A 21,961-nucleotide genomic window follows, 5' to 3' on the forward strand; every position below is an offset into this window, starting at 1 on the left:
AGTGAAGTTGGCTCCGCCCCCGGCCCGGGTCCTTCCCGCCGAGCCTCCGCCAGGCTCGGGACCTAGGAGCTGGGGAGCTACCCCGCGGCGGTTTAGGCCCTGAGCAGCTCCCTCAGATCACCCTTCAGGTCACTTCTTCAGAAATGACTTCCCAGCCATCCGTCTAAAGTAGGTCGGTCCAGATATTTCAATAGTCCCTGTTCGTTTCTTTGCAACACTCGTCTTTCCTTATGTTTTATATTTCTTTGTGCTTCATTATTTACTGTCGGCCTTCCTCAGTGGGCTGGGGGCTCCATGACATCAGAAACTAGGGTCTGGCACGAGCCTGGCCGAAACTTTCTCAACCTTTGCTAAAAGAACAAATGTTTTCGTGAATTTACGCTGCTCTGGAACGAAAAACCTGGCAAGCTGCGGCTTATTAAATCTCTCCCGCCTCTCAACCGCTCTGGGACTTCAGCTTTCTGGGTGCTCAAGGGTAAATAAAGGAGGATCGGGGCAGGTTGCGAGGGGAACTGTTTGTTCAAGCAGGCTGACACAGGTCAGGAGAAAGGAATGGTTGCGACCTCAAATGAATATGTAAGAATGGGTTAAGGTTTTAAGCAAGCAGCTTTCCTCTCCTTTACCTTTTTTTTTTTTTTTTGGCCATTAATGGAACACTGACCTCTAACGGTGATTCTAACCTCAATTGAAGCAGTGTCCTTGCTTGGCCAGCAATGGTACCATTTGGGTCCGTTTAAAGCTAATGAGATAATGAGAACAGTCCAGAAAGCCTTAGATGGGCAGTTGTAAACGTAAATGCAAATAGACATAAATGGAAGTTACTATCCCTGTTTCACCGATGAGGAAAATCGACCAAGATAAAAGTAACTCCCACAGAATAATTTAAAATCATTTTACCCATCTTATTTCTATATTCCACACATTGGCAGTGGTTTCCTTTCTGCGTTTTCTTCTTGACACCTTTTCCCGTCCTTACAGCTAAAAGTTCTGTTGGGTTTCAAGAGGAATGGCTGATTAAAGAAAAGCAAGGGAAGAATGACTAATCAAAAAGTCTTTTTTTTTGTATATCTAAATATTTGCTTTAAGAGGTAAGTTACACTAATTAAGCATTTTAGTTTATTAGCACACAAAGAGGCTTTAGGGGGAGTTCCTGGAAGAACTGCAATCAGGGAAAACTAGTTTAAGTAGCAAATCTTTCAGGAGCCCCATGTACAAAGTTACAATGCTCCCTAAGGCTCTTACTGAACAAAGCATGGGCTTTGAGCCCACAACTGCATTCAAATGTCTGCTCCCACTATTTAACTTCAGGTAATTTATTGGGTCTAACAGCCTGTTTTATCACCTGTATTATGGAGATTGTGTTGTTACCTTCCTATTCAAGGCTGTGAGGATTAAATGTTCAGTTCAGTCGCTCAGTCATCGGACTCTTTGCAACCCCATGAACCACAGCACTCCAGGCCTGTCCATCACCAACTCCTGGAGTCCATCCAAACCCATGTCCATTTAGTCCGTGATGCCATCCAACCATCTCATCCTCTGTCGTCCCCTTCTCCTCAACAGTTACTCAAAAAACATCAGTTCCTCTCCTTTTCCTTTCCCAATCATAAGCGAGAGCTATCAGTGCTTAGGAAAGGTACCTTAATTGAGAAGTTCACACAAATAAGAACTGATGAGAAAAAAAACCACTGAGTTATGTCACTTAATACAGCAATGACATCTGAAACGTCTATAAGAGCATGTTCATTAACACTGCATGCATGTACTTTCAAAAATATCAACATCTCCAGATCAAAAATTTAAGACTGTTCTCTCAGATACGAAACAATTTTTGCGGTAAGAGGGTTAACTGCCACAATGCCAAGCACAGTTTTCCTTCTTCCCCACAAACTAACTGCCTCTTAATATGGATGAAATTTTACCCTGGCATCTATAACCTTTTCCTTAAGGAGTCAAGATTTTCTAAAATAGTACAAAATAATAGAAAACAGAGAGAGGGATAAATACTTTAAAAACAGGTTCCAGGTAGCTAGAATTCATATGTGCTATTCATTTTGTCATGAAACATCAGTAAAGGACAAATCAGACTTTGTTTATTAAAAAAATACTTTACAGGAAAAAAAAAAAACTATGCATTCCATTGTCCTATTTTACAAAGAAATAGCTTAACAATTTAACACACTTAGACAGCTACAAAAAAGCACTGTGTTAAAAGGATTATTATTCACACAAATTTAGATTTAAGACTATTCATTAAAAACCTTTTTAAAACACTCATTAATGTCAATAAACAAACTAAGGCCACAAAACGCAAATAGTCCGCCAGGCAAATTATACATTTCATCTATATGCAAAGACCTCTTAGATAAATTAAAGCCACAGGAAAAAAAAAGTCTTAGCTGCCAATCAAAATGGAGTTTAGTCACAGAAAACACTATTACATGAAAATTTACAACGTGATAGTAGTACATAAGTTTTTTAGAGAGAATTGAAAAGTGCTATATTAAGAGACATTGGTCTCAACTACATGCACAAGTGAATCCTAAAAGATGTATGAAGAAAATGGAAGGCCATAATATTTATGGAGAGATACTTGCTTTTAAAGCAACAAACTTTCAGGATGAGGATAGGTCCATGTGCTAAAGAAAAACATCTGTCTTGTACATTTCCTCTACTTACTGCATGACCAATAAATACAGCGACAATCTGTTTTTAAAAAAAATAATACTTAGCAGAAATATGAACCTCTGGCATGTACTAGTGAAAGGTTCTTTTTATAAAACTTGTAGCAATGATAAAACAGACACAAACTCAGTTATTCTAAAGATATAAATGCAAATAAATTTTAATGGCAAATACAGATGAAAATAAATGATCTAATAATGAGCTAATAATAATTAAAAATATATGCACTAAGGGTTTTTTGAATGTTAGTCTTGTTCCTAAATTAGCTTTCATTCTAGATAGTATTTATAGAGGGAAAAGCTATAAGCAAAAATCTCTCCAGTCACTAAGCATGAATTTTTTGCCTATTAAGACTGATGCAAAACATTTTTCCTAAGGTTTAGTAAATAATTTTATTTGATAAGCTCCTTTTTCCCCCTACAAGAGCTTTTCATATTAGTTAGTCGTTATTCCAGCTGGCTCTAAGGGGAAAGGGGACCTTCCAAATGTCTTTAATTTGAAGTATTAATAATAAAGTACCAGTGAAACAAATCCTAAGTATTAAATTAGCAAATTAAAAGTACAATTAAGCCGAGGAATTCATTTGTAAAGAGTTAAAACTTTGGAGGGGAAAGCAGATCTGTAGTTATTATTATTATTGCTTTATGAATTTGGGCTACTTCTTTGAATCATAATCCTACTCCAAGTATATCCTGGTAATTACAGTATGACTTCTGAGGCAAGGGGAAGACTTTTCTCCTGATTAGTGAATACCATAAAATATTCTAATTACTAAGTTAGGAATACTTATTTACTGGATCCTTTTTCATAAGAACATTTAAAAAATATCCCTCTGCTCCACAAAATACTAAAACTTATAGCCACATTCTGCAAGTAATCTCAAAAGAGTTGGCACAACGGATAATATACCAAAAAGGAAGATCAGCTTAAACTTCAGTTACAACTTCACTGCCATCACTACTTTACAAATCAGAAGACGCCAGATTGTTCCATGCCTCACTCCACCAAACCAAATAATTTAATGATTTTAGAAAAGTTGCTATCATTTGTATCGCTAAACTAGGATACAGCTTTAAAGCAGTAACAAACTCAAAACTTGCGCTTTTATATTCATCAGTCTTTAAAGCATGCTATTAAAATCTAATACTCACATAGGACATTCAGTTTCCAGATACATTACTAGCTAAATGTTTCTCTCTCGGTTCTATTGCAGTTCTAACATACAATGAATTTATTAGTACATGATTTTAAACATCTTTATACTGTTTTCAATATGTTATATTGGAGTTGAGGGTAGAATGTTTTATAAAAAGAAAATGGGGATTTGTTTTTGATTGTAGGTCTTTGCAGATCCGCTGGTTCCTGAGTGATTATACACAGTGCTGGCTGTCAGGAGACAGTCTCCTTGTTTATTAGCAATGACCAGCTTAGATGACAGATGGCATCTGCTGGATGGCAAGTGGGAGATGGGGAAATCGGATCTTGGAAGACAAAAAAATTAAAAGTTTTCGCTTTAACAACCTTGTTCTTCATGATTATTTTGAAAAGCAAATGTTGCCTGAGAAGAATTTTACTTTGCACAGCCTGGTAAAGCTCTATGAAATTCTTCTGGACAGAAAAACAAAAACAAGAAATAACCCAAACCCACGTACTTAGTGATTCACCCCCTCCCCCTAAAATAACAAAAAACACCCTCAAAGGCAGGTCCCTTAAAAACTAGTCTTGATAAACTAGAATTTACCCTAAAATTTATACCCAGGATTTTGAAACACCCCTGCAATAATCACATTACTCTTCATACCATTCTAATTACCTTATTTACAAAGATAACTAAAACCAATATCACTTCCAATTCATAAATGGTTTACACTGAAATGTTTCTCTATTTGTCTTCATCCTTTGTAACAGAGAATACATACATATACATATATATAAGGAATAATACAGATTCTAACTAATCACTGCAGTATTTGCTGATGGTTACTTTTCTATCGGTTTACACAGTGACCTCTATACTTTGCTAATATGCATTTAACTACACAACAATATTGCACAAAGTAATATTTATATAAGATTTAACCTATTTCAGAATATTTTAGAGAAAATTCATATTTGTATTTCAAAAGATGCAGCTATGTTTTCATGGTGACAGACATAATAAAGCAGCATCTTTTTTTGCCTATGTTAATGCAAATATTCCAAATCTCACTCTCCAGGAAAAAAAAAAAATCTCCAAATTGCACTATAACCAGGTAGATACAAGAATCTGGTCTTAGGTGTGGGGAGTACTCTTCCTTTAATAAGCAAAAGGCCTATCATATTATTAACTAAGAGAAAGTGAAATGTGTATCACATTAACATTCTAAAATAACAGAAAGTTAAGACTATACTAGCTATATGAATTGTGCCTGTTCGGAAAAAAAATTGTTAAATACTCAGGCACTAATAAGGATTAGGCTACCTGAAACTCTAGGATGAAGTCTAGTGCCATATTCTTTATTAGACAGTAGCAACACAGAGCAATAATAAATAAACCCAGGTATTCACCAGTTGAAACTGTGAAGTCAACAGATCTTTATCATGAAGAGGTTGATGCTAGGTGACAAAAATAGTTTTTCCTAAGTTTCATGCACAAAATATGGCAGCCTCATCTGAAAGATAGATATCATTCTATAAGTTTGATACTCATGATCAGTTTAGGAAGCAAAAGTGTCCACACAAAATGTGAGGATGCTAGGAAGCAGAACAATATAGAGTATCATGTCAACATTATCTCTTTTACCCAAAATATCTTCCATAGTTACCAAGTATTCTAGAAGAGATTAATGAACCATGGAGAATGAATGACCAAGGACTATTCATCTTTAGATATTTTTAATTGAAATATCCACTGGGCTTTAAATAACAGATACAAAAAAAAAAAAAAAAACAGTTTGGATCAGAAAGTGCTGTGCTTTCTCTTGTTGAGAAATCAGAGAGCCACTGAATTCCTTAGAAACTACCTGCTCTTTATGGTTGAAACTAAATAAATGGCTTGCCCATGTATAAGATGCAGGACCTCTTTCCTGCAACCTATGCCATTTTTACTGTAGAAACTGGATCTGTGCCATAAGAGCACAAGTACTAAACCATAAATCTGATCTTCTATCATAAAAAAACAGCAAAAACGGCAAGAGACAAGTCAAGATAAAATTAAAGGAAGTGAATTAATTTACCAAATAAGAATCTGTTATTCCAGAGAATTCTCATTTTGATTTGAAGAAGAGATTGAACTATTACCTCACACCTTAAAACAGAAAGTAGCAGCAGACCCACTATTACATACTGTACTAACGGGATAAGATACAACTCTTAACTTTGCATAATCTGTGTAAAAAAGATATGCTTGACATTTGTGGAATGTCATTTCTCTTTATAGAATTATAGGCAAGATTTCTCCAATAAAACTTAACTTAAGCCAGTTATAAAACTATAACTTCACATCAAAATTTAAAAAAGTTAAAAAATGTGTTTGAATATGTACATATCACACAGGAGTGCTTGAGTGTTCCTGTAGACTGTGTTGCTGGTCAGAGTCCAGTCTACTTTCCACCTTTAAAACTGGAATAGGAGTCATCTGATCTTGCTGTAGATTAAGTTCAGATGAAGGTGGGAAAGACGATGAAGCAGTTGTCAAAAGCTGAGTCTCTGTGCATGTTTCCTCAGATTCAGATTTTATCCTCACACATTGGGAGTCAACTTCTAATTCTTGCTTTCCAGTTAAATCACAGTCCACATTAGAACTGCCTTCTGTGTTTTGAGAGGCATCCACAACAGGGTGGTACTGTTTAAGCCTTATATGCCAGGCTAAGCTGCACACTGCTGACACTGTTTTGAACTGATGAATGACATTTCTAGGGATGAAGTAGATATCATTGTCACACAGTTGAATTCGAGCATAACGAATGCCTTCCCGCCTCATTTGGTTTAGTTTTGCTTCATCCACCCACTGCACACACTGAAAAAAGGAAAAAAGTTTCATGAGATTTATTAAGTCAAATAATCAGCACAGGAAAACAGTAGGTTCAAATTAAAGCCAAACAATACTATACAATATATAATTTCCTACAATTCCTGAGATACACTTTTCCTCATATGTTATTACTTTTCTAGTAATAAAGTACAGGTTAAAATTAGGACTGGCCTACAGAATCATTAAATAATTCAAAATGCAACTAAATATCAATATTCTTTGCCCCATGCCAGAGCAACATTATCTGTTTCTTTCACTGTCTTCCAGCCTTTTGTAGGTGAGGGCACACAGTGCAATTTGGTTAACAGCTGGGACTGCTCATGGCCCAAACTGACCACCTCAGGCCCACCTGGCATCCCAACAACTGAAGGGAGACCCTAAACATTCTGCTTGGGAAGCTCCATTTTAATGATTTTCAACATCCTCCACAAACAGCTTTTAAAATGAAATTCACTATACCATGTATCCAACTAAAAGACAAAATGCAAAATTAAATAAGTAGAGATACTTAATTTCCAAGATCTCACTCAAGGAGCAAAGGAAAAGCAAAAGTTCTTACCTGGGAAACTGGAGGTTCATGAAGGTCTAACTGAAGTCTCTGTACAACATCAGTAAAATCCTCAGCATGAAAACAAATCACATCTTTGGTTATGCGAGGTTGGTCACTCCTAATATTGACAAAATTAAGTTTTAGAAACAAGCATTTCATAATGGAAAATGATGACAATTTAAATCTTCTTGTTCCTGGAACTGCTACACTAGCAAAGAAATAGATGCATAACACCTAAGGACAAAGTATACATTTGTTTCTTTCATCAACTTAAAAAAATAAAACACCAATGAAGTGATTTTTAAAAAATTAGAATTAGTTGTTTTAATTTTTAAAAAATTAAAATTAGTTTATAAAACTTAAACATTAATGACTAAATCATCTAACCACTTTGCCTCACCATCTCCATGCCACTGGACGTCATCATCTTGACAAAAAGAAATGGACAGAATACATCTCAGACACAAATACCACACATTCCAGTTTTCAAAGTATAGAGTAGGAAAAAAAATAATCTTTAACTTAAAATATTACTGTCAATCTGTGACTGAACTCTAATTCTAAAGATCAAACCAAACTCTACAATAATATTGAAGACCCTAAAGGCATAAATATGAAAAACAAAGTAAAATACAGCTTTTAAATATGTTCTGAGCCTTGTTAAAACCAGGCCCTAACTGAGTGTAAAAGGGTGCAACCTGTAAGAAAGCTAGTATAGCAGTTGCTCCCAAAATTAAAAATAGAATTACTATATGATCTAGCAATTCCACTTCCGGGTATATACCCAAAAGAATGAAAGCACGGGCATGAAAAGATGTTTGCTCATAACAGCCAAAAGGTGGATACGACTCAAGTGTCCACTGACAGACAAATGGACAAACAAAACATAGCATATACATATAATGAAGTACTATTCAGCCTTTAAAAGGAAGGAAATTATGACACACGGTACCATATGGATGAACCTTGAGGATACAATGCTAACTGAAATAAGTCAATCACAAAAAGACAACAACTGTTTGATTCCATTTATATGACGTATTTAAAGTGGTCAAATTCATAGAGTGATGTTCGCCAGGAACTGGGGGAGAGGAGAAAGGGGAGTTATTGAATAAGAGGTATAGAGTTACAGTTCTGCAAGATGAAAAAGTTCTAGAGATTTGTTTTACAACAATGTGAATATACTTAACATTACTATACTTAAAAATTGTTAAGATTTTCATTTTAATTTTGTTATGTGTATTTTACCACAATCAAAACTGTTCCCAACTTTTCAGATTGGTTAATGCTGCCTTGAGAAAATGTGGACTCAATCTTGGAATTGAGTTCCATTAACTTACCATTCACCAAACTGTACAGCTTTCAAAACCCCAACAGCAGCCGTACTCTGCCAGTCAAACCCCTGACCTACATGATCAGCATGAGCTCTTGTCCTATCTTCAAAGAGGACTTCCCGGGGTTCACTGGTCCGAGGTAGGTACTGGAGATTTTTAATTTCATTCATTGATCTGTAGTCAATTTGGTTTCAAAATAACGAGGAAGAAGAAAGCAGCAACATAAAAAATTAACAGCAGTAAGAGAAAACAGTCTACTAAAATACCAAATCTTAAATGAGGGCTGAGAAGGTTCAGTGATTTCGATCATCAACATCTGACATGCCATAATGTAATGCTGAATGGGGTGACCTCCTTTTCTCAGTCATCATGTCATGATAATATGACGGCTGTTATCTTGATCTGGCACAAATGCAGTGTTTGAATATACAAACACTATAAATAAATAGACAAATATATATAGCTCTTTAATATGTATATACTGCTCTATTTAAAATGGATAGTCTCTGCTCAACGTTATGGAGCAAGCTGGATAAAAGAGGAGTTTAGGGGACAATGGATACATGTGTATGTATAGCTGAGTCACTTTGCTGTCCACCGGAAATAATCACAACATTTTTAATTGGCTATACTCTAATATGAAATAAGAAATTACTAAAAGGTTAGTTGCCTAGTAACAGAAAATTTGATTCAGAATTCAAGGCTGTATGTTTCCTATACCTGGAGTCATTTTTAAGTCTCAAAGCATTCTACTAGACTTAACTGAAGATGGCAACCTGAGCATCTACATCTCCTTCCACATGAAAATGGAAGTAAAAGACTTCAAGCTAATGTAGTAAGGGTGGGGAACAGAAGTGGAGGAGTGGATGGGATTATAGATGAAACAGAACTGACTATAAATTGGTAACTGTTGCTATTGAATACATGGGAGTTTTTTGTGTGCTAAAAACCTTCTAAATATAATAATCTAAGGGTGACAGTAAAGGAATGAATGCGAAGCAACAAAGAAAATAAATCAGTAAATGAACACCATCAACACATTTCTGGAAGATGAAAAATGACTAAAAGTGTTTTTCGACTAATGAAACTGAGCTAAGAAAGCCACAGGCCTAGACTAAACAAGAAGGGAATGGCAGCTAAAAAGGTTAGTAAAATAAGGATAATGGACAGAAAGGAAGTACAGTTGAAAAAAGAGCAAATAAAGTGAAATTCTGCACATAAACCTGTCACCTGTCACTCCAGTGGCAGAAATTTGGTCAGGTATTTAAACTCATACAGAGGGCAATGTAGGTAACCCACCAGCATTTATCTCTCACCTTAATTTCTTTGAAAGAACTCTACTTTTTATTAGGTCTCTCTGTCCCTACCCTCATTCACAAGTTTCAGAGATGGATCCTCATGAGTTCTGGCAAACTATGTTAAGCTCATTCCTCTTGCCAGTGAATGATACAGGAATAAGCACAAACCGATTCTGGCTAGCAATATGAGAAGAAATCTGCTAAGACTTTTGGGAAGCAGCTCCCTGGCTCCTAAGAAAGTAGTAAAAGAAAACACTCTTTTCTTTTTTTAGATGTAATCAGATCCAGATGTATACCTAGAACCGCTATCACTATTCAGCAGCAACTGTAACGGAAGCCACTGTAAATACAAAGCCTAGGCAGAGAGAATGACAGAGGAGAGAAAAGGGAAAGACCTTGTTCCTTGATGACAACACTGCACCACTGACTATATACTGCCTAGATCAACCTCTCTCAACTTCCTCAAATATAAGACATTTTATTTTATGAACCAGTTTGAATCAATTTTGTTGCTTGTAACCAAAACCATTCTGATAAACTTTCAGCCAAAAAATCCTGCATGTTCTTCTCTAAACACACTGAACTTACTATATTAACTCACGTAATCCTCTGGCATTTGGACATATCCTTTAACATCCACTTCTATGCCAGTTAACTCTAAAGTGAAACTTACCTATTGACAAGCCTTACTGAAATACAAAAAGAATGCCCAGTAACCCCAATGCTTTATTTCTAAATAGAAACAAGTCAACCAAGAATCACCAGATATGTGAAGACAGTCTAGAGCAGCCTGAAAAACACCAAAATAAACAACACTGAAATTTTAAGAAATTTTAAGAAATTTTTAAGAAATTTTTCAGAAGACAATTAAAGTCAAGTAAATGTCCCAAAATCGAAAGCAGAAAGATAATAAGAAATATGAAGATAATCAAACTGAGAGATCTATTATTCAACCAACAGCAGTTTCCAAAACCAATGGTTTTGGTTACAAGCAACAATAGAAAGAAATAATAGAGAAATGAAGAGATTACTGAAGCAACTAAGCAAGAAAAATTTCCAGAAATCAAAAAAGACATGAATTTTAAGTTTAAGGACCCCACCAAACAACAAAAAGGATTAAAATGTAAGAATAGGAATTAAAAACCCAAGCAAAGATGTGTCATTGTGAAACTAAGCTCCCAGGAGAGGAAAAGAAAATAGGTTACTTACGAAAGAACAATGACGACACTGGCATTAAGACTTCTCATAAACAATATTAGATACCAGAAGACAGTGGGGCAATGTTAAAAAGTCCTAAGGAAAATACGTCTTCTAGACTCCAGCTAAACTACAGATCATATTTAAGAACAGAAAAAGAAATTTTCAGACATTATGATCACTCAATATCTTCCCTTTCTTAGAATATAATGAATATGTGATCAAGCAGAAAAATAAACCCAGGAAGAAGACAACCATAAGTTTAGGTAGAAAAGCATTAAATGGGAACTACTAGGTAGATAACTGTGAAATAAGCTCTTCACACTGAGGTAAAGAAAACACAGAGCTCCACAAGATTTCCAGGTGAAAAGTGATGTTAGACCAGACAGTATGGTTGACATTCTGGATTCCTGAGGGTATGATAAAAGCAAAGAATGCAATGTAACTAACAACATTCTCCCTCAAAGAAGCTATATTTAAAAAAAGCCAAAAAGAAGCAGTAGCCAAAGCCATGCAGAAAGTTGGTGTGATTTTAGAAAAAAGTCTTTGTGACTCCCTTGGACTGAAGCCCCACCAGGCTCTGCTGTTCATGAAATTCTCCAGGCAAGAATACTGGAGTGGGCTGCCATTCCCTTCTCCAGGGGATCTTCCCAATCCAGGGATTACAGGTCTCCTGCTTTGCAAGCAGATTCTTTACCGTCTGAGCTACCAGGGAAGCCCAATCTTAAACAATAGAAAGAATAAAAGATATCAGAAATATGGTCAAAAGTGTATAGTATCCCCTCAAAAAAGGCCATCAGAAACAAGAAAAACCAAACAATTCAAAAATAACCAGCAAGATCCAAATATGAACCAAACTAAAATGTGGCATGATTTTCAGTATCTAGGTGAAATACAGAAAAGAAAGATCCTTTGTTTATTATTCCTTTGAGTGACAACAAACCACTTGAACCTTAGAATACAAATTTTAGCCTCCAGTAAACTTACTACCCATATTATTTTAAATGCCATTTACTGACTTTCAAATTTTAGAATACTCCTCTTGACAAAGCATATAGAGTCTAATTACAGTTTTAAAACAGAATATGAATTAACCTCACCAATGTATAAGCACACTTGACAAAAAGTACAAGGAGCGGGGAAAGGCTAGAGTAAGAGTCATTTAACTATCTGGAAAATCCCAAAAGGAAGGAATCCCTACCCAGTATACCATGAAATTGACAAATTTCCTGCCAAAGCCTTAAAACAAAAACAGGCATTAAAAACAGACAACATTTTTGCCTCTGGTGAAAAAAAGGTGTTTACATCTGGAGGAAAAGGTAGCCAGGATTTTTTTTTAATTATAACCCCCCCCCCATACTGTTTGATGTTTTAAAACCCTGTGCATATATTTCTTTAACTCTACAGTTCATAAATTTAAAATCATCTTCATTCGCAATGCCCTTGATAACTAAACAGCTTCTGCATTGATTTCATCATTTTCAGCAACAGGACATTCTCAATAACACAGAAAGATGACATTACTGTTTAAGTTCTGATTTATTCACTCTAATTCAAACTGCTTTTGATGCCTCTCTTAAGAATATTTAATCCCAACAGAAATTAAATTTGATAGTACCTCAGATTAGTGGAAAAATAATAAACTGTTAAATAAACAATGTGGGTTCAACTGTCTAATTACTTGAAAAGAATGTTAAACAGAATCTCTCCCTCTATACTGAAATCAACACCAGGTTAGATACATATTACTGAAATCACATATGTAACTAGGAGAAAATGTGAGTATTTTGTAACACTAAATGAGAGAAGGCCTTTCTAAATTTGCCACTAAGAAAGAAATCTCAGAGGAAAAGATATATCTGACAACATATGAATAAAACTTTGTGACTAAACAGAAAAGAACATCTCAATGGAAATATAAGTAAGGAAAATTAAAAGGGAATCACAGAAGAAGAAATTCAAACCCCTCAAAAAAGGCAAATTAAAATAACATTTTTATCTAATCAGATGAAAAAAGAGAATGTTAGTGGAGGGTTCAGGGGAAAGGGTACTATCTCACTATGTGGGTGGAAATATAAATTGGTACATTTCTGGAAGTCATTTAGAAATGTGTATATACTTTGAGCCTTTAGCAATTTCTACTAAGAAAATAAACATGCATATATACACAAAAAATATCTACCTACCTACCTACCTATCAACCAACCAGCCAGTCAACCCACTAGCCAGCCACAATGATGTACCATACATGTTTAGTAATTGGCTTTAGTGGGGGAGATGGCTGATTTGCATTAGGTTGATGCAAAAGAAATTGCAGTTTTCATTGTTGAAATTTGCCATTTAATATTGGAATACATTCCTAAATAATGTGATTATGTTATACACGATTTTAATGTACATTTCTTGCTTTATGTTTTGCTAATGACTTATTGCTTACTGTTTACTTTGTATTTATTTTAGGCTATAGAAATGATGTTAGACAAAAAGCACACTTGAGCAATTTTCTTATTCGAGTTCAAAGAGTCGTAAAGCAGCGGAGACAACTCGCAACAGCAACAACACAGGTGGCCCAGGAACTCCAACCAACATACAGTGCAGTGGTGGTTCAAGGGGTTTTTGCAAAGATGAGAGCCTTGAAGATGAGAAGCACTGTGACCGGCCATTCCAAGGTGATAGCAACCAACTGAAAGAATCATCAGAGCTGATCCTCGCACAAGAAGTTGCCAAAGAACTCAACCTCGACCATTCTATGGTTGTTTGGCATTTGAAGCAAGTTGGAAAGATGAAAAAGCCCACTAAGTGGATGCCTCATGAGTTAACTGCATATCAAAAATAGTGTCCTTTTTGAAGTGTCATCTTCTCTTATTCTACATAACAATGAACCATGTCTTGATTGGACTGTGATGTGTGATGAAAAGCGGATTTTACACAACTGGTGACAACCAGCTCACTGTTGGACTGAGAAGCAGCTCCATTCACTTCCCAAAGCCAAACTTGCACCAAAAAAAGGTGATGGTCATTGTTTGGTGGTCTGCTGTCGGTCTGATCCACTACAGCTTTTTGAATCCTAGCGAAATCATTACTTCTGAAAAGTATGCTCAGCAAATCGATGAGATGCACGGAAAACTGCAATGCAAGCAGCTGGCATTGGTCAACAGAAAGGGCCCAATTCTTCTCTACGACAATGCCTGACTGCCCATCTCACAACCAACACTTCAAAAATTGAATGAATTAGGCTATCGAAGTTTTGCCTCATCTGCCATATTTACCTGACCTCTTGCCAACCAACTACCACTTCTTCAAGCATCCTGACAACTTTTTGCAGGGAAAATGCTTCCACAATCAGCATGAGGCAGAAAATGCTTTCCAAGTGTTTGCTGATCCCAAAGCATGGACTTTTATGCTACAGAAATAAACAAACATATTTCTCGTTGGTTGGTGTACATTGTAGGTGGCTGTACAGCTGTTGCTGACTGTAAGGGTTTCTATTTTGACTAATAAAGTGTCTTTGAGCCTAGTTAAAATGATTTAAAACTCACAGTCCGAAACTGCAATTACTTTTGTACCAACCTACTAGCTGATTTGCTGATTTCTGTGGTATGAATACTCCCAACATGGCCAATTTCAAGCTATTCATGTGATCTCACTCAATGTGGAATTGTGAGGCTAACAATGGCCCTATGAGCTGGTATAAACTGGCTCCAGCACACCATTGTCATGTTTATCAAAATACCATTTGTCAATATACTAAAAAAATAGGAACAATTTACATTAATAAGGAATTGGTAAAATAGATCTTGATACAAACACACAGTCAAAACTACAGTTATTTAGAAATGATGGTATGGCTGCATCTTAGTAAGACACATTTTAAAGTAATCATCATGTAAAGAAGGAATTCATCTGTGTACAAAGAAAATTTATGAGTGAATATAGACCAAAATTTAAAGGTTACCATGCCTGAATGAGTGGGATTATAGATATTTTTTGCCTTTTTACTTTTTTTCTGTTATCTGATGTTTGTTTTATAAGTTTATACCAATCAGGAAACCAAACAATTATTTCCTTTGGGGAAAGATCATAGAATAAAAAAATATATACAATACTTAAGAATTTAGAATATCAAAATTCATCATTATGAGGTACAAAAACTGCTGTGGTTTAGCAATGTGCAGAGGTTTTGGTTTATTGCCATGTTCTATCATGCTACCACCTCGCATTTATGGTTTTTATAAACTATTTTCATAAGTATCGCCAAGTACTAAGGTTATCCATACTTAGCTCTAGTATTACTTTTCTTTGAGTTTTAAGGTAAGATCTAAAGCTAATCTGTTAAAACTCATTTTGGGGACCTTAATTTTGAGTTCCCATTTCCATAATCTAAGCAAATATATGCCATGTTCAGTCTCATTAAATGAGATTTGTTCTCATAGTCCTAAAGTAAGTTAATCTACATTTGTTTTAAACAAATTTTGCTTCAAACAAAAAATATGTTAGGCCACTATGAATTACTATACATCACTGGTTTTACACTCAGCAAACACTGATCACTTGCTATGCGCTATGAAGAATTAGACTGTCCTCAAAAAGGTTAAAATTTATAGTAAAAACCAAAAACTTTGTCAACAGATCATTAACGAACAGAATGATGTGTGAGCACTGAAAAGGGAATGACCAATTGTTTAAGGGAACAAAGAAAAGCTTCACAAAGGAAGTGACATCCAAGTTGAGTTTTGAAAATTCATTAGGGGTAGATCAGGTAGAAAGGAAGATGATGAAGGGATGCTACTCCAGGTAAAAAGAGCAGGGCAAAAGCAAACAGATGTGAAAGACCATGGTTTAGAAATTGAATTCAGTGTGACCGGCCCAGACTAAAAGCAGATACACCTAGAAGAGATACTGTCAGGGCCAGATGATAACAGAACCTATCAACCACACAAAGGAGTTTGAACATTTAATTCGCAGGCAATTAGGACCCAGGTTTTAAGAATTGAAGGATTTTTTTTATTTTTAAAAGGATGCCTCACTCTGGTATCTGTGTAATGAGTGAACTAGACTAAGGAACTGACAACTTAAAGAGATTTACTTAAGACAGCTCTTTAAATAAATCAGAAAAAATGGTTTTCAAGCTGCTCAACTCTCAATCATTTCTATAAGCAACCAACTGAAAAAGGGCTTTTGCTTATCTGAGAAAAACCAGTGTTTACCGTCGTCTTTTGAAGGGTGACTTTGGCATGTCTGCTGTAGGGATCATCTGCTCTCCTGGCCTGACCCACATGATGGGCCCATCATCACTCTGGGACCTACACTGGAGTCGGAGGCTGGAAAGTGTACCCCAGGGCAAAGTCATCTGGAAGTCAAAAGAATAAGTCACGTTAAAGGAAATTTTTTAGACTACTTACAAGTTAACTCCTCACACCCAAAAGAAAGCTTTAGAAAGCTTATTTTGTGTATGTATAAGAAGAAAAAAAATGTTGTATTAGATAGTAATTTATATGTAAAAAAACATAAGTGAAGTTAAGTATTTTACTTAAACAATTTTCTGAACATTTCTCTTCAAAATATGGGATAAAACTGAATTTTAATAGATAAGATTAGCTTGTGTATGCATGTCCTCAGTCACTCTGTCGTGTCTGACTCTTTGTGGCCCCAGTGACTGTAACCTGCCAGTCTGTCCTCTGTTCACAGAATTTTCCTGGCGAAAATACTGAAGCAGATTGCCATTTCCTCCCCAAGGGATCTTCCTGAACCAGGGATTGAACCTGCATTTCTTGGGCCTCCTGCATTGTAGGCAGATTCTTTACCACTGTGCCACCTGGGAAGCCCCTATGATTAGCTTAAGATTTTTTAATGCAAAGTATCCATTTAAATAGTGATCAGAACTTTAATAATCTGAAAAACACTCACTTTCAGAAATGGTGATTCTTCTAACATATCAAGGAACTCTGGGAAATAATCACCAACTTCTTCATCTACTGCTCCAACGAGACTTATCTGCCGCATAGGACCTGCTCGGTAGGTGCCACAGCAGTATGTCCTGTTGACCTGAGATGAAACGAAAGGGGGGCGGAAAGGAGTGAAGTATACTATAAGAATCAGGATATCGTATTGTTTCCAATATTCCTATTTCTTTTATATACTAAGAACTCAATGGTCAGTACCTTGGATAAAATCAACAGTTACAGAAAGGCACCCTAGCACACTGACAAATATATTGACATATGAACCACAAACAGAAATTCCAAAATGCAGGTTAGTCCATGGTACCAAGGAAATCTCAAGGAAATACTGAAAACATTAAGATATACTTAAATTTCTCTGGGAATGATGATTTTTAACTCTTTAAATACTTGCAGTCTTTGTTAGGAAAAAAAAATCAGTAAAAAAATAGTTAAACTGACAGGATAGAAAAAAAAACAAAAAAAGACTATTAATTTGACAAAAAAGTCAAATTAATCTTCCATATTCATTTTGTAGTCCCTAGGCTGAAAGCTTTCACATCAAGCCAGATACAAGGACGACTATTATCAAAACCAATCTCCCATCATTTCCATGTAAGATTCTCCACCCAGGTAGGCTGATCATTTTTTCTAACCAATTTAGCCAAACTTGTATCTACCTACAGTGATTTTTCTCTTGAGTCTGCCTTCTTGGAATGTCTTCTTTTCTGTCAACCTAAATCTTAACTTTCAGAGACTGGTTCTAGACTTTTCCTCTGGAAGCCTTCCTGATTACTCTTATAATAATCTAATGTTACCTGCAAGCACACAGACATTCTGTATCATTATTCTCTAGTAAGCTTAAGGCATGTTCTAAGCAGCCCTAAGAAACAGGAAACCCAGAGAATCTTAACCTTCATACACAATCTACCAACAATACAATATAAGCTGATATCAATTCTAGTCATACTATGTATGTTCTTAATACTCCAACCTCCAATTCAAAATGAATTGTTTCTCAAATGGAGAGACAGATCCTGTACATACAGATGACTTAAACACTAGATTCTAACAAGCATTCCACCTTGGTTCAGTAACCTAGCATTTTCTACGTTATGTAAGATGCAGATTAAGTTGAGAAGCCTAATATATAATTATACTTTTTTTAAAGGTAGGTCTCTACTGAACAGTCAAAAATTTTTTTAAAGACAATTGTTACTGTTTCAAAAACCAACTATTTTGCTTAACAGAAAGAATGAAGGACCTTCTAGCATTTCTTACAGTTCTTTACTGCTGGTTTTTTAGCAGTGTTTTCAAAAACATCCCTGCTTTTTTTTTTCTATAGACAATTTAATGTCATCCTACACATACACATACATACACACACACACACACAAAAGGTCTGAGATCTTGTTATTAAAGAGCAGTCATTTCTTAATTCCTTATGAATCTTTCCCCCCAGATCTCCTTAGGTGATCCCAGACCAGAATTACGTTGCATATATTTGTATGAATTACATTCCATTTGTCCGTATGATCATCATGCTATTAAAAGTCAGGGGAGGCAGTCTGGGAAAAAGGCTATATTATGTGATATAGAGGTAAGAAGTTTTTCTAAGCAAGCATTATTCTAACCTTTCTAAGCCAAGCACCCTCAACAACTAAAGCAGATTTAACTTTGGTATTGATACCAGCTCTAGGAACCATATGCTTTCAGGGTTAATAAAAGAATTACCAGTCTCCTCCAAATACCTCCTCCAGCTATTCCCAATTATCAGAAATTCCTTACAGCAAAGGCTTTCAAACTACATGGTAAGTCTCCCAAAGATGAGTCACCATTTAAATCTCACATAACTTAATCTTGAAGAAGTACACAGCCATGTGGTAGTTTTCATCAACTTCTGTTGCCTGCTGGCTTTGAGATTATACAACTCAATGCATTAAAAATTTGAAATCACATTGCTTTAAATTTTACACAAAAGGGAAACTGAATTAACATTTTTATACAGTACTCCATGATTAGCTAATTTAAGTACTACCAAATTCAACAGCACTGAACTTGAAGACAACGTAAAAAGGCAAACACCTAGAATAATTAATATGTGACATGAGGTAATATAAAACATCCTCTCCTATTCTGGAAAGAGAAGTAAACCTGAAGAGGAGAAATTGTTGAATTTATGCTTACTGAGTCTAGAAATAGTCAGCCATTAAACTCTGGCCCCCCAAAAAGGTGGTAGTAGTAGAGCTGTTTAATAGTATCTACTGTTTATATACAATAATTTAACAAATGCTAATGTTTATAATGTATTTTAAAAATTAACAGCACAAGTTAGAAGACTAACAACATTTATGGCCAGAAATTCAACAGGTACTAACTGTGACCTAATGCCAAACAAGCAAATTACTAATTACTGCCCAGTAACTATTCTGTCCTTTTTTTTTACTTACAAAACTTTCTGGGCATAGAGCTGCTTGGCAGCTAAGTGTGACTAAGTTCTGGCCAAAGTGTTAGCATAAGTTACATACGCAATTTCTAGAGCATACATACACTGCCTGCTCTCTACTTCCTCTTTTTTTCTTCTGAGGGCCAAGTTCAACCATGCACATGACAAAGTCAAAGGAAATGGAAAAACCAAAGATAGAATGAAAGTAGAATCCAAGATGACATCAGATGGGACAGAGCTGCTTTACCTCTGGACTTGTTATTTAAGAGAGAAACTTATTTTTTTCTAGCTACTATATGTGCGATCTCTTTGTTATGGTGGTTTAGCCTATATCATATGTACACTTTGTACTAAAGGAGGTAATACTTCACACTGCACAGATGACATCTGGAGTATTATCTCCTGCTCTGGGCTAAAAAAAAAAAAAAGAAGTCTGTTAAAAAAGCACACTCAAAAGAGAACAACTAAGATGATTAGTGACTTGGAAATCAAAAAATTGGAAGAAGAATGATGAAATTTAAAATATTTCAGAAGTATATGACTTGGAATTATTAAAGTGGGGACACAATAATCTTCAAATACTTGGAGTCTTCTCACAAGCAGCTTTACATAACCTTAAATAAAGCCTAAGGATTACAGGAAGGCCAGTATCATTCATTTAATCAAAGTTTACCATATATTATACACAGAAACTATCCTAAATACAGATACAGCAAACCAGACCTTTAACTAGTCCCTGTAAACTTAGTCTAGTAGAAAGAGGCAGACACTAAACAAATATTTAACTATAACGTATGACAAGTCTTCAGGCACTTACAGGACACTATGAAGGAGAACATGGGATCCTGATCTAAGGAATAAACTGTTCCTCAAAAATAACAATGAATTAAACTCTACAGAACAAGTTTAAGAGCTTCCAGGTACTTCAGCTGGTAAAGGTCTGCCTGCAATGCAGGAGACCCTGGTTCAATTCCAGGGTTGGGAAGTTCCCCTGGAGAAGGGATAGCCTACCCACTCTAGTATTCTTGGGCTTCCCTGGTGGCTCAGAGGGTAAAGACCTGCCTGTGGGAAAGCTGGGTTTGATCCCTGGGTTGGGAAGATCCCCTGGAAGAGGGCACGGCAACCCACTCCAGTATTCTTGCCCAGAGAATCCCCATGAACAGAGGAGTCTGGCAGGCTACAATCCACAGGGTCTCAAAGAGTCGGACACAGCTGAGCGACTAAGCACACATAACAAGTTTAAAAGAAACAAGATCCTTAAGCATCACTCTTTCTAGGGTCTAAAAGAAAGCTAATGGTGCTAAATAGAAAATAAAAGAGAAAAATAAAGACAAGACTGGAGAAACGAACTGTAGTTGTATTATAGAAATCCTTGAAGATCATGTTAAGAATTTGGAAAGTCACAAAAGTAAAAGAAAGTTATCAGGTTTGCCTTTTTTAAGGGGGGTAGGTGGCTTGGGGTTTGGTTTCGTTTTGTAAAGGGACAGTGAAAGAGAAGAGACTAATTAGGAGGTTTCTGGAATATTCCAAACAAGAAACAACAGACTAAGCTTTCAGCAGTGGAGTTGATGTTTTAAAAACTTGAAAAATAACAATAAAACTGTGAGGTCTTGGGGAAAGATCAGATATGAAAGAGAAGAGAAAGGATTGTCAAGAATGTCTTACAGGTTCTGCCCCTGGCAACCAAACAGAGAAACCACTCTTTCTACCAGAAAAGAGGACCAGGTTTGGGTGGGGAGGTGATATCTTCAGCTGGGGACAAGGTGAGCTAAAGAACAACTCTTCTAAAGACTCTCAAGGTCTTAATCCCTAGAACCTGTGACTGTTATTTTACATGGCAAAAGGACTTGGCAGCTGTGAATGAATTAAGACTTTGGAGATGGGGAGATAGTCTGGGTTATCCAGGTGAGCCCTAAATGTAATCATAGGTGTCAAAAGAAGGAAGCAGAGGGGATCTGACAAAGAGAAGGTGATGTGATGATAGATGCTGAGACTGGACTGACGCACTCTGAAGATGGAGGAAGGGACTCACAAGCCAGGAAATACAAATGGCCACTGGAAAAAAAAAAAGGCAAACAAAAAAACAAGCAAATTTTAAGAAAAAGATTCTTCAGAGCCTTCAGAACTGAAGAGACTAAATTTATATTGCCTTAATGATGGAGCAGGGGCATACAGGTCCTTGCCGCACCCACCCCCCCCGCCATGTCCTCTGCCTGCCTTTTGCCTGTGGAAAACTTCAGTCAAGAATAAGTTTAATCAGAAAAGCGAGAAATGTGGGAACAAAGGAGAACAGTCAGAGGAGACTAAATAATAATAATCTAGTCATTAAGCACAGTCAAGGACTTTCAGCTCTTTCTCAAGGGCTATAGATAATATTCTGGGCCATATCCTGTGAGCTGTCTTGTAGATACTAAAACCTCAGATGGAAAAGTTAACTACAAGATAACCAGACTGAAACAAGAACCCGAGCTGCCACAATTCCAAGAACTGACTGCAAACAAAG

At 36.1% G+C, this 21,961-nt stretch overlaps 1 protein-coding gene and 1 long non-coding RNA gene across 3 annotated transcripts in view; one reads left to right on the plus strand and one right to left on the minus strand.

The window, feature by feature from the left end:
* Positions 1–30: 30 nt before the first annotated feature.
* Positions 31–14,590, plus strand: LOC105615308 (uncharacterized). 2 transcript variants are annotated; one of them, XR_001433783.4, is made up of 3 exons: positions 31–172; positions 8,522–8,717; positions 13,534–14,590. It is a non-coding gene; the product is annotated as an uncharacterized LOC105615308 (long non-coding RNA). The 2 variants fall into 2 exon arrangements; XR_009599960.1 differs by having other exon boundaries at positions 31–168.
* Positions 2,069–21,961, minus strand: part of RSBN1 (round spermatid basic protein 1) — a 43,282-nt gene continuing 23,389 nt past the window's right edge. Inside the window, exons 3-7 of the mRNA XM_012178899.5 lie at positions 16,981–17,118; positions 16,281–16,423; positions 8,585–8,752; positions 7,254–7,362; positions 2,069–6,679 (exon numbers count right to left, since the gene is read on the minus strand). Coding sequence (XP_012034289.3) covers positions 6,209–6,679; positions 7,254–7,362; positions 8,585–8,752; positions 16,281–16,423; positions 16,981–17,118 — 1,029 coding nt within the window. The 3' untranslated portion in view covers positions 2,069–6,208. The remainder of the gene's footprint in view (positions 6,680–7,253; positions 7,363–8,584; positions 8,753–16,280; positions 16,424–16,980; positions 17,119–21,961) is intronic.

The sequence above is a fragment of the Ovis aries genome, chromosome 1 (assembly GCF_016772045.2).
Source record: "Ovis aries strain OAR_USU_Benz2616 breed Rambouillet chromosome 1, ARS-UI_Ramb_v3.0, whole genome shotgun sequence".
NCBI lineage: Eukaryota > Metazoa > Chordata > Mammalia > Artiodactyla > Bovidae > Ovis > Ovis aries.